This window comes from Somniosus microcephalus, chromosome 30, assembly GCF_052327205.1.
Source record: "Somniosus microcephalus isolate GS21.2 chromosome 30, FLI_Smic_1.0, whole genome shotgun sequence".
Taxonomy (NCBI): domain Eukaryota; kingdom Metazoa; phylum Chordata; class Chondrichthyes; order Squaliformes; family Somniosidae; genus Somniosus; species Somniosus microcephalus.
In genome coordinates, this window is record NC_141016.1 from 43190352 (window position 1) to 43204314 (window position 13963).

The 13963-nt window shown below is 43.5% G+C and overlaps 1 protein-coding gene across 5 annotated transcripts in view; it reads right to left on the bottom strand.

Annotated features, from left to right (window-relative positions):
* LOC147098181 (zinc finger MIZ domain-containing protein 1-like) overlaps positions 1-13963 on the bottom strand; it is a 162277-nt gene that overhangs the window by 75151 nt on the left and 73163 nt on the right. For all 5 annotated transcript variants that reach the window (XM_085971386.1, XM_085971387.1, XM_085971385.1 and 2 more), the window contains exon 2: positions 3950-4103. In XM_085971386.1, coding sequence (XP_085827512.1) covers positions 3950-3999 — 50 coding nt within the window. In that variant the 5' untranslated portion in view covers positions 4000-4103. The remainder of the gene's footprint in view (positions 1-3949; positions 4104-13963) is intronic.

Genomic DNA, 13963 nt, shown 5'->3' on the forward strand with positions numbered 1-13963 from the left:
GGTGTGTGTGTGCGGGGTGTGTGTGTGCGGGGTGTGTGTGTGCGGGGTGTGTGTGTGCGGGGTGTGTGTGTGCGGGGTGTGAGGTGAGTGTGCGGGGTGTGGGCTGTGAGGGGTGAGTGTGCGGGGTGTGTGTGCGGGGTGAGTGTGCGGGGTGTGTGTGCGGGGTGTGGGTGCGGGGTGTGGGTGCGGGGTGAGGGTGCGGGGTGAGTGTGCGGGGTGAGTGTGCGGGGTGTGTGTGTGCGGGGTGAGTGTGCGGGGTGTGTGTGGTGCGAGTGGTGTGTGATGGGAACAGCCCTTACCAATGTAACTTTACCTACTCCTTCATCCTTTGTAATTGATTTCCTTTCTTACCTTTTTATTACTTTAATTTCCTCCTTGTCACACCTGATTTTCACTTTCTTTGTGCCCTTCTAATGTAGCAGCTGGCACCGGGATTGGGGGAGGGCAGAGTAGACAGGGCTCTTTTACCTCTGGAAACTGGCTCCAAATCCAGCCCATGCAGATGGAATGAAGATCTTGAATTAAGACTTCAGCCAATCATTTGGTACTGACTGCGTTGAGCTACCACTGAGCTACTGACACTGAATATTCTGCTTCCTAACTATATACTCGCAGTAGGTGAAGCCATCCAATGGAACGTTAGTCGGATTAGTTGAACTTAGCATTGTAGCCAGCAGAAATGAGGCAGATGATCTCTGCAAATGAAGATGTCTTAAGAGAATTCTGGTGGGAAAGGATGGACGGTGATATATAAAGGAAAAGCACTATCAAGACTGAACTGGTCATTTTAGTGATGCAATACAATATATGGCTTCAAAATAAAACAATAGCTGCAGCAGAGGGCTATTTAAAGGCTCGGGCAATTAGAGTAAAAAACATTAACTTTCCAAACAGTTTTCAAAATGCAGAGGTCAGCAGAAAATGCAATGATTAAAACCTGCGGCTAGATTCAATATAGCACTCCATAAAATAAAGGTTATTGTTGAATAAATACCGCTACAGCTCCCCACATCAAATCCACCACCGCCCCCGCCTCCCCAATTCCCCGTCACATCCTTCCAAGACCACAGGAAATCATGCCCACAGTCTCTGGCTCTGGAAATGTCTGACTCTTGCAATTGTACCAAATTATATATCCAGTTATTTTGAAAATCTACTTACAAATAAGAAATAACAATGTTTAAGTCATCATAATAGTGATATTGCCAGAAATATTTAGCAAAGTCTTTAAGTCCCATGTACAAGATTTTGCACCTATGTGTTTAAAATGATTCTCCATCTTCTTGAAACATCTTGTTGTAAAAGCATTGGCAGTACATGGAGTGTGCAACATCAAAGAACACTCCTTCTGGTCTTCACAGAAGTTGGTTCCACAGCCACGTGTTGCGAGTGAAGATGACATGATCTCAGGCGACCAGTAGTACATCACAGTCTCAAAGGCAAAGGATCGTGCACTATGCTGCTGATCCATGGGAAGACATCATCATACCTATAGGAGGGAACTTCCAGCCACTGAATAACACTTCACCAGTCAGTGAGTCTAGTATCACAGACATAGGGACATATCAGTCACAACAGACAAGTCCCATTACACGCAGGAGGCAAGCATTTTCTAGGTACATCAAACCATTCTAAATGCTTGTGACCTGCGTAAACGGTTTGCAATCAGATGCACAGTAACAAGCCACCATTGCATTACATTATGCAATTTCATTGGGCACAGTTGGTGGAGCAGATTAGCTCCATATTTAATCTCACCACACTGGTCAGAAAGACTAGTTTGCTTATAGAACAAGTTACTGCATCCCAAAATGTAATTGACTGTGTGAATCACAGACATCTCAGCACAATAAAGCGCTGTATAAAACAACAGCATCCCCCCCTTACAGCTCTAGGACGTAAGCATTCAGAGCTCCCGCGAGTCCTCTGAAGGCGAGTCCAGGGTGGGATGGCGGGAGGATGGGAGATTGTCAATGCGGTCGGCAAATTCACTCTGCCTGATGTGCCTTACACCAAGAATCCTTCAAGGGACGAGTCTTCCCAAAGCTCAGTAACAAGTCTGTTGTGAATCCTGCAAACAGAAAGTATCCAGAGTTTTATGTTACTGAAAACAGGACATCTCTTCAAATTTCTTCATTAATCTTTTACACATTTATTATGCACATAACTAATTCATTTAACAGCTTTTAAAGAAACAGATTTTTAAAAATATTTTTATGTTGAAAAATGAAGTGAATTCCATTTAATTTATATTTGAAATGCAGAAGTTCTACATTTACCTGTGAAGTCTTATACATTTTGTTTTGATCACTTGTAAACCCAACAGTTTGTCTTGTACCATCTTCTTATCATTTCCAAAGGCAAAAAAACAGTTCCAGCATCTTGTTTCCCTCCAGAGTTTCTGGAAGTCTATGTCACACCTGATTTTCTTTTATACTGAAGTTTCTTGTGATCACTAATATAGCCCAAGTAGAAGATAACTTGGCTCATGTCAGATCAAAACCATGAGTTATTTTCCATACAAAAAATGGAATTGTGATGTTTTCCCATGTCCATTCTGAGCACTGCAGTAATACACTGAGAGGTTAATTACACATCACAGACCACACAGGTCTCTGGATACATATCATTTGTATTGCATCACGAAGAACCGGAACTTGTCTGTAAAGTTTGAAAGCTCATTGCAGATTCAAAGAAACCAAAAAGTATCGACATAGTGGGGAGCATCAACAAAACGGATTGTGATTTATAAACTGTGCCACAAGAAGTTTCAAATATTAAAATATTGATGGGTCTAACCAATAATTGGCTAAATTGATACTTACAATTCACTGAGCAAATGGTAATGCTGAGTTAATTAATCTTATACACTGAACACTCTCTTCCGTCTCCCTTCATTCTCAATAAGTTGAAATCAATCCTTGCCTACTCGGAGTCATTCTTTTCCATAACCTCAAACCTGTGGAATTCATCAACTGCTTCAGTCTTCCCTTTCTCTCCTACAAACTGTAACCCAAGCTTGGTCTCCCCCAACCATCACTTCCTGATCTGCCTCAATTTTTCTTGATTGATGGTGTCCTGCACCGTGGGACTTGACCCATCATCTGGGTTTCTCAATGACAAAAAATACAGATATACACCCTCGTTATATTGAAACTATTAAAAGTACTTTTACTGCACAAAGTATAATTTTCCACTCAGTGGGTTTGGGCATAACATTTCCGATACTCTAACTAGGGGCATAGTTTCAGAATAAGGGGTCACCCATTTAAAATGGAGATGAGGAAGGAATTTCTTCCCTCAGAGGGTCGTGAATCTTTGGAATTCTCTACCCCAGAGGCTGAGTCATTGAATATATTCAAGGCGAAGATAGACAGATTTTTGAACGATAAGGGAGTCGAGGGTTATGGGGAGGGGGCGGGCAAGTGGAGTTGAGGCCAAGATCAGATCAGCCATGATCTTATTAAATGGCGGAGCAGGCTCGTGGGGCCCAATGGCCGACTCCTGCTCCTATTTCTTATGTAACTATTGGTTCACTTCTTTCCAAAGTGGCTAGCTGAAATGGGTTTAAGAAGACTAGCTCACATAAAGCTGTCTACAGATTCAATCCATTTTGCACCAATTCATCAAACTTTACTCAAAGATGTCTTACGACGGAATGGAAAAGTTCTGCTATTGCACTAACGACATTGAGGTTGGAATAGGTTGGCAGGTGAAGGAGCTCTGAATTAGATCCTGTGCTTCACCTGACTCACGCTAAATGCAAACTGGAAACTTATTTTAATCCCAAAAACTGTCCTTCACCTTGACATGTAAACACCACAATTGACAGTGTAACTCGAGATAGTGATGCTCTTTACTTGATAAGAAGGAAGAAGAGTTGTATACAATCTCAGTCACAAACATTGAGGCCCATTTCAGGGTGTACACACTCAGTGCTTACACTAACCTGTGAGGTGTGGGTGGAAGGGAAGGCTTCATGGGATTCATTGAGTTCATGGGTGCCTGCAAGGGCAATTTGACAACTGAGTTGTTTGGATGGGTCTTCTGATGGCGCAGAAGTAGGAGTCTGCCCAGATCCTCACACCACGAGGTAAGGAGTGCTAGGAACAAAGAACAAGATTCTTAAACTCTAGATGAAATACAAAACTAAATCCAGTAGATATGCAATGAGGGACCTGTTGTATATAATGGCACAGAAATAACCTGGGACTAAGATAGACAATGGTGGTCTTCAACCCTCCGACCTCAGTACCTGACATTCAAATATGTTACCATTGTGTTTAGAAGAGTGGTTTTCAAGCATTCCTGTGTGCAAATATTGATACATTTTTGTATTTTTGCCATGTTCTGCTCAAGTTTCCTCTCTGCATTTTTGATCAGTCCCTTGGTCTTCATCTGTTTGATTTTATAGTTCTCCCCATCCTGTCACTTCTGTACACTTTGTACCCTGTTTCTTTCTCTCTCCGTTTTCATCCTTCAGTTTCCCTCGCCTCCTATTTTGCCTTTAACCAGTTTCTGGGACAAACTGCCTCTGCATTGTGAAAATAAATACTTCCTTAAAACACTCCCATTTCTTCTTTAAATAGCTCTTACTATTTTAATACTTTCAGGCAGCATTTCATTCATTCAAAGTCAGCTCGCCTGAAATCCAATTTCTTAATTGTTTTTACATAAGATTTAGGAGTAGGAGCAGGCCATATGGCCCCTCGAGCCTGCTCCGCCATTCAATAAGAACATGGCTGATCTTCGACCTCAACTTCACTTTCCCGCCCGATCCCCATATCCCTCGATTCCCCTAAAGTCCAAAAAACTGTCTATCTCAGCCTTGAATATACTCAACGACTCAGCATCCACAGCCCTTTGGGGTAGAGAATTTCAAAGATTCACAACCCTCTGAATGAAGAAATTCCCCCTCATCTCAGTCTTAAATGGCCGACCCCTTATCCTGAGACTATGTCCCCTAGTTCTAGACACTCCAGCCAGGGGAAACAACCTCTCGGCATCTATCCTCTCAAGCCCCCTCAGAATCGTGTATGTTTCAATGAGATCACCTCTCATTCTTCTAAACTCCAGAGTGTATCGGCCCATTCTACACAATCTCTCCTCACAGGACCACCCTCTCATCCTAGGGATCAATTTAGTAACCTTGGTTGCACGGCTCTAAGGCATGCATGTTCTTTCTCAGATAAGGAGATCAAAACTGTGCACAGTACTCCAGGTGTGGTCTCACCAAGGCCCTGTACAATTTTAGCAAGACTTCCTTACTCTCATACTCCAACCCCCTTGCAATAAAGGCCAACATGCCATTTGCCTTCCGAATTGCTTGCTGTACCTGCATGCTAACTTTCCTGTACGAGGACACCCAAATCTCTCTGAACACCAACATTTAATAATTTCTCACCATTTAAAAAAGATTCTGTTTTTCTATTCTTTTTACCAAAGTGAATAACCTTACACTTCCTCACATTATACTCCATCTGCCACCTTATTGTCCACTCACTCAGTCTATCTATATCCCTTTGCAGACTCTGTGTTCTCCTCACAGCTTACTGTCCCACCTAGCTTTGTATCATCAGCAAACTTGGATACATTACACTCGGTCCCTTCATCCAAGTCATTAATATAGATTGTAAATAGCTGAGGCCCGAGAACTTTTCCTTGCGGCACCCCACTAGTTACAGCCTGCCAACTGGAAAATTACCCGTTTATCCCTACTCTCTGTTTTCTGTCCGTTAACCAACCCTCTATCCATGCTACTATATTACCCACAACCCCATGAGCCCTTATCTTGCGTTGCAACTTTTTATGTGGCACCTTATCGAATGCCTTTTGGAAGTCCAAATATACTACATCCACTGGTTCCCCTTTATCTACCCTGCTAGTTACATCCTCAAAAAACTCCCATAAATTTGTTCAACATGGTTTCCCTTTCATAAAACCATGTTGACTCTGCCTAATCATATTATGATTTTTTACCTCACTTCAACCTTAAAATGAACAACTTTATGAACCTAGAACCCAAATGTTCCTTCACTATAAGTTGACTTAGCACTTCCTCTTCATTAGTTAGCAGTGAATTTAATACTGCCTCCTCTCTTTTGTGTGTTCCTCACCTGCTGTTTAGAAAAGGTTCTTGAAGTAGTACAGTAAACTCTTCTGTTGGTACAGACTGTCCCCCATGTCCCAACCTATGTTAGGATGATTAAAGTTGCCCATGATTACAACTGGGGCCTTAGCACTAACATTTTTTGCTATCTCCCACAGCAGTACACTCTCCTTTTTTTTGTGGCGGCCTATTCCGAACATTAACTTTTTGCCTTTTCTATTTTCCAGATCCACCCATAGAGACTTTGTGCCAATTCTTAGTTCCTTCCTCTCAGCAATGTATAAACCTTTCCTGATAAACCGTGCCACTCCATCCTCTTTCCTAAAGCATATGGAGCCCTGTAGATTAGTTCCCCACTGCTCCGCTTCCTTTAGTCAGGTTTCAGTACTTGCTAAGATATCTATAAGCTGCTTATTTACCAGCATTTATGCTCCTGGAGTTCATGTAAATACAAATGAGTTCATTATTTCCTGCATGCACATGGTCCATACCGTTATCCTCTCCCACCTATCTCCCCAGTTTAAATCCTTGCCAACTGGTTTCTTTACCTTCAGCCAAGGTGAGCGTTAGATAAAGGCTGTCTCAAGGCTTCCCTTCTCCAAAAGATGTTCCAGTGGGCCAACAATTTGAAACCCTCCATGGGAACTATGCATTGACTTGCCCAAGTGTCTCGCTTTAATAGGTCTAGTACATGGCACTGGGATGATCCTGAGATTACTATCGTGGAAATCATTTTCTTAAATCCTTTCCCTAGCTTCTTCAATTCCCTTTGTAGGATCTCCATTCTCCTTCTACCCAAGCTGTTGGTTCCCATGTGAACTGCAACCAGTGGTTTCTCCTTTTCCCATTACAGGATCTATCCACCTGCTCATTTACGTCCCAAACTCTGAAACCTGGGAAGCAAGATGGCACTGGGGACTCCTGATCGTGCATGCAGAATATTCTATCAGACCGTTTAACCTTGGAGTCCCCTGGGACTACAGTGTTACATTTAATCTTATTTGCTTCCTGTTTCCTTTGAACAGCCACTTATTGCCTGGTGCCATTGACCTGCTGTGGTTACTATCCCCGGATCTTTAAAGTGTCCATCTCCTACAATGGGAAGTGTAGGAAGACCTGCTTTGAAACCAGGAGCCATACCACATTCCAATCCTTCTTCTGATATGTAAATATATCATTATCATGAGACCGTGTGCACAATCCAGACTCAACAATCAAACCACAATCTTATTTACTAAAACTAGTTAATTTACACTGGACAGATTTTGTTTTGTTGCAATTTTTTAATTCAGTAAAACAATGGGATCGCAGAATCTCTGTGCACAAGTTAGATACTGCACGTGCAGAATTTTAATAAATGTTTATTCATTTAAATTTTCCTTATTGGGGAGCAGTCGGGTAGGGGGTTTAAAAATAGTATGGGGCAGGAGGATGGCCAGATGGATCATTTTGGGGACCTGTTACCAATTTATACTGGCCGATATCCGTCTGAATCATCCACAGTCCGGAGCCCACCCCAACGTATTGAGAATAGAATCATAGCATGGTTACTGCACAGAAGAAGGCCATTCGGCCCATCGAGCCCGTGCCGGCTCTCTGCAAGAGCACTTCAGCTAGTCCCCCGCCCTTTCCCTGTAGCCCTGCAAATTTGTTCCCTTCAGGTACTTATCCAATTCCCTTTTGAAAGCCACGATTGAATCTGCCTCCCCCACCCTTTCAGGCAGTGCATTCCAGATCCTCACCACTCGCTGCGTAAAAAAGTTTTTTCTTAAGTCGCCTTTGGTTCTTCTGCCAATCACCTTAAATCTGTGTCCTCTGGTTCTCGACCCTTCCGCCAATGGGAACAGTTTCTCTCTGTCAGCTGTGGCTCAGTGGGCAGCACACTCGCCTCCTGAGTCAGTTGGTTGTGGGTTTAGTCCCACTCCAGGGACTGGAGTACATAAACCTAGGCTGACACTCCAGTGCAGTGCTGAGGGAGTGCTGCACTGTTGGAGGTACCGTCTTTCGGATGAGACGTTAAACCGAGGCCCCCGTCTGGTGGACGTAAAAGATCCTATGGCACTATTTTGAAGAAGAGCAGGGGAGTTATCCCCGGTCTCCTGGACAATATTTATCCCTCAATCAACATAACAAAAACAGATTATCTGGCCATTATCACATTGCTGTTTATGGGAGCTTGCTGTGCGCGAATTGGCTGCCACGTTTCCCACATTACAACAGTGACTACACTCCAAAAGTACTTAACTGGATGTAAAGCGCTTTGAGACGTCCGATGGTCGTGAAAGGTTCTATATAAATGCAAGTTTTTTTTTCTTTACTCCATCTAGCCCCTTCATGATTTTGAACACTTCTATCAAATCTCCTCTCAACCTTCTCTGCTCTAAGGAGAACAACCCCAGCTTCTCCAGTCTATCCACGTAACTGAAGTCCCTCATCCCTGGAACCATTCTTGTAAATCTTTTCTGCACCTTCTCTAAGGCTTTCACATCCTTCCTAAAGTGCGGAGCCCAGAATTGGACACAATACTTTAGTTGAGGCTGAACCAGTGTTTTATAAAGGTTCATCATAACTTCCTTGATTTTGTACTCTATGGGCTGGATTTTCATTCAGAAGTCGGGTTGGAGGCGGGACTACAACTTTCGGGGTTGTAGTCCCGCCTCCATCGCGATGCGGCCAATCCACGCGATTTTAACTTGATTGACCTTGTTGAGCCCGCCCAGTGGGCTCAGCAGGCCAATTCAGGGCCACCCGGCAACAGGTGACGTCACAGACTGAAATTTCATCTGTCAAGACGTTTTGACAGATGAAATATCAGCGTTTCACAGCTGTTTGAAGCTGTCAAACACTGACAGTCTTACTTCTAACCTGAGTCCTTCTCCACAGACTCAGTTAGAAATCTCTCCTGCACAGAAAGCTGCAAGCTGTCACTTTTGACAGATCGCAGCCATTCTGCTTTCTGTGCCGTTGAGATGAGGGACTCCCCGAGCCTAAAGGAAGGAAGGCTGAAAAGGTAAGAAAAGGTCATTTAAACTTCTTTAATCACTTTAGACACACCAAACACACTTACCTTTGCACTCATGCACACATCACTCACCTGAACACCGACATCTCGACCCCTCCAAGCCCGTCAACCCGACGGCCCGACTCCTCCAACTTGGCGTGGTTTGGAGCCATCGGGAATCCCACAGTTCAAGCTTAAAAATAGGGATTAGGCTAAAAACTGCCTGTTAACTACCTGTTAACAGGCAGTTAATTGGCACTAATCCCTTCCCGCCTCGGGGAGGCGGGTCCCAGTGCGGGGCGGGTACCTGCCTCCTTTGAAAGTGGCATGGGGGCGGGTTGGGGGCGGGATGGTGTCGGGCCCCCCGATTTCGGGAATTTAACCCCCCCGCACACCTGCAATCCAGACTCCATGGCACACTGAAAATCGAGCTCGATGCCTCTACTTATGAAGCTCAGGATCCCGTATGCTTTTTTAAACCACTTTCTCAATCTGCCCTGCCACCTTCAATGATTTGTATACATATACCCCACACAAGTCTCTCTGTTCAGGCACCCCCTTTAGGATTGTACCCTTTAGTTTTTATTGCCTCTCCTCGTTTTCTCCGGGTGCTCCGGTTTCCTCCCACAGTCCAAAGATGTGCGGGTTAGGTTGATTGGCCATGATAAAAATTGGCCCTTAGTGTTAGTGGGGATTAAATATGTGGGGTTACGGGGATAGGGCTTGTGTGGAATGGCTGTCGGTGTAGGGACCGGGTGCTAGGGTTGGATGATCAGCCATGATCTCGTTGAATGGCGGAGCAGGCTCGAAGGGCCGAATGGCCTACTCCTGCTCCTAGTTTCTATGTTTCTATTTAAAATGTATCACTTCGCACTTTTCTGCCTTAAATTTCATCTGCCACGTGTCTGCCCATTCCACCAGCCTGTCTATGTCCTCTTGAAGTCTATCACTATCCTCCTCACTGTTCACTATACTTCCAAGTTTTGTGTCATCTGCAAATTTTGATATTGTGCCCTGTACACCCACGTCCAAGTCATTAATATATATCAAGAAAAGATATCTACAGTGAAAAGATAACTACAGTGGCAAATTGGAATTTGTACCTCAGGCAATTTACTGTGGTGTACGTTAACATCTAATATGCGTACACAGATTCTGGTTTCTATTTTTATTTTTTTTAAGTACAGTATTACTTGAGAGAACAGCAGCAGTTGGTAAATGAGAAACTGTTGGGAGTGAGGAGGAAGCTGCCAATGGGGAGCAGCAGTGGGAACTAGGGTGGAGAGTTTGGCTGCATGCCAGCTTATATTGGCAGGCTTCCAAATACCTCTGATTACGTTCTGGAAGAGGAACATTTTGTCGACTTGTACCTCGGTTAAACCGCAGATCTTCCATAAACTAGTGGGCTACTTTGTGTCAGTCTTAACACAGGACTTGTAGACTAACTGTGATCTGGTATTGTACAGCGCGCAGGCAAACGAATGCATTAGCTTTTAACATTTCAAACAAAACCTCACTTCTAATGATTATAAAGAGGTGACTATCACAGAATCACAGAATCCCCACAGTGCAGATAGAGGCCATTTCGGCCCATCGAGCCTGCACCGACACATATCCCACCCTATCCCCGTAACCCCACGTATTTAATCCCCTAACACTAAGGGTCAATTTTATCATAGCCAAATCAACCTAACCCGCACATCTTTGGACTATCCTCTCGACTCATTTCATTGGTTGTCTGACTGACAGTTGGAAGTCAGTGCGCACAGTTCCCGGCATGTGCTCGAGTACATACAAGCAGAACAGTACCTCCTCACACTGGCTAATCACTAGTCTGTGCTCAGTTACCTGATCTTAACCACTGCCCTGATGGGGGTCACTACAACTCACGTCACTATCCTGGGGCTACAAAGAAGCTAAATTATCAGCCCTGGTTCTTGTGAGTGATCCAGCGACCCTCGAATGGAAACTATGGAGTTGATTTCAACTCTAATCGCTCAGCAGAAACCTGGCGGGTGGGCAGTTAAAATCGCCATGGCTCTTTCCTGTCTGAAAGCTGCCATGATCGCAACATCTGCAATTTTAACCTGCTCCCGAGCAGGCAGCAAGGACACAAACCCGGAGGCAACAGGGTCCTTCTTTACATATGTGCGTTGCGGCCCGATGACATCATTGAGACCCGACTGTAATTTTAACTCAGGCCTAAGCGGGAAACCACCTGGAGTTAAAATCAGGGCCATGTGTGTAGACATTGGGTGAGGACTGGCTTGGCTGAGATCACCTCTCCTTTTCCCTGATGGGCGATTTATTTACGAATATTCACTGATCCCAGATGAAGAATGGCCACTTGTATAAGGGACTGGTAGCCCACCAGAAGTTGGAGGGGGTAAAAATTGGGCAAGGTTCTGGGCATTGAAGTGACACAATAAAGAGAGGGCTAATGGGCTGAATAGAAGCCTTACACAGGGCAGCTCTGTCAGAGTAAAAAACTTACATGAGGAAACTTCCAATCTGTAACAAATTGAAAAACAAATCTGGAAAGATTACATACCAGCCTGAACCAGATGGTGTCAGACTGACACTGTCAGCTCAGTCGCCCTGAAGCATTTATGACTACAAGAGCCACACCGGTTTAGCCATTCTCCTCCTCCACCACCACAGCCTGTTATCCAAGACATATTTAGGTTATTGTACAATCAGTTCACGTGCTAAGTCTGTCAGCGGAGAACATGGAGTGCTGCCCAGAGAAAGGAACAAAAAGGCTGCACACAGGTCATCGTTGGGTGTAATTCATTCTTTGTCTAATTAGCAACTTGAAAGAAAAATCAGTGCCAAGAGTAAAGGAAACAACTGCACCACTCCAAGGCTGCAAGTCCTTGATGGCTCAGATTATTTTATGTTTATAGGATTTAGTGATATGTCTACAGTTATCTTCACCTTCTAAATATACAATTGGAAAACTTCACCAGTCGCAGGTTATTAATCTTGATTTTTGACGAATGGATTTGTACTCACATAACCAAATATTAGTCATTATTGTGAAAATAAAATAATTACACGTGGAAAAGAACATCCTGTTCCCTTTGTTTCATTCTAGTTCCGGTCAATGTTTGAAGACCATCTCTTAAGGGTAATTGGTGCAGTATCTATCCTTTCATCCCTGCCAAATGGGTTCAAATAGAGATCAGGATCTGATACACCAGGGTGTGTGAGAAAGTTTGCATAAGAGAGTGTGTGTGATTTTTTATACAAAATCGTTTGTGGGTATGAGTTTGTGCAAGTATAAATGAGAGTCTGTGTGAGCAAAAGTGAGTGAATGTGTTTGTGAGCGAGAGATTATGTGACAGAGTGTGAGAGAGGGAATGAGAATTAAGGGTGTGTACTGTCACAAACCTGTAATTGAAACAGAACAGCAAAATGGATGATGTGAGTGTAAAAGCTGAATTGGAGTTTCAGCAATTTTGGCAAGATTAACAGTAAAATAATAACATTTTTACTTCCATTCCCATCTGTATCACTGGCTTCAGTTCTACCGGTGAAGAAAGGTAGTGCTTGCAATAGCGATCTGGGATTCTATTTTATCGCACTAGCATTGTTGCCAACTTTTAAATGACACCTTATTGCTGTTTTAATTAGCTAAGTTCTGCTACCCCGTCTCTCTTGTTGAAATGTGATATATAAACCTTTTGTGGAGCATACAACTATGGGTTTAAAAAACAGTATTTTTGTAAAACAGAAAGAATAACGTTACATTTATATTGTGCATTAGCACAGTTTTGAGGAACACCTCAAAGTGCTTCATGTACAGTGAATTACTTTGAAGTGCAGCAACAATTGTTATGTAGGCAAATGCAGCAGCCATGTTGTGTACAGCAAAACACAACCAGCAGCAATGGGATAAAAGACCAGTTAATTTGGTTTCGGTAATGTTGGTTGAGAGACAAATGTTGTCCAGGAGAGCAGGAAATCACCCTGGTCATCCCTGAAATAGTGGCGTTGTATCTTTGGCATTAACTGCAACAACACACTGATGGGAATTGCATCCACAGCACCGCTGACAATGCAGCACTCTGAGCACGGCATTGGAGTGTCTGTGCTGACGTCAGGTGTTGGGGGGGGGGGTGCGGAGGAGGAAATCTCTGCATTATGCATCAGGAACTTGTGAATTCATTCTTTACAAACAGGTTTACGATTTCTTTATACTAAGCTAAGACTGGGAGCTCTGACTGGTCTGTGGCCAGAACCCACAAACTGCAATCCTGGAAGTGACAGTGATATCAAGTGAGCCAAGTGGACACACAAGGGTAACTGTAAAAAAGGGACTCTCAGAGTTACTTGGTATCTCCTAATATGGTGTGGCATAGCTGTCTTCACGGACGTCACTGAGGAAAAGAATGCTGAATATGTCCAGCAATATTTCATATAAACTTATGGTGCTACACTATCATGAACAAGTACGCAAAGTGCCTGAAAAGACTTGAACATTTTGTCTTTTTTATATATTTTAACAAGTGTGCTAAAATTCAACCGCAAATAAAACTGAAACAAGAGCTGCCATGTTTAATTCATAGCACGATTTACCTCCAGTCTCAGTAAGGAGATACCCAGATAAAACCTGGATCGTCCCTGCTGGTTCTGCACTGTAAATACATCTGGCATCATCAGAAAGCAAACAAGCGCCTCCTGAAGTTGCAGATGATCGCATGGATGAACTACAGAATTTGTTCATCCCTGTTTGGCATAAAAATAAAACAAAAAAGGTGACTCAACCGTGGCTAACAAGGGAAATTAGGGATAGCATAAGATCCAAGGAGAGGACATATAAATTGGCCAGAAAAAGCAGCAAACCTGAG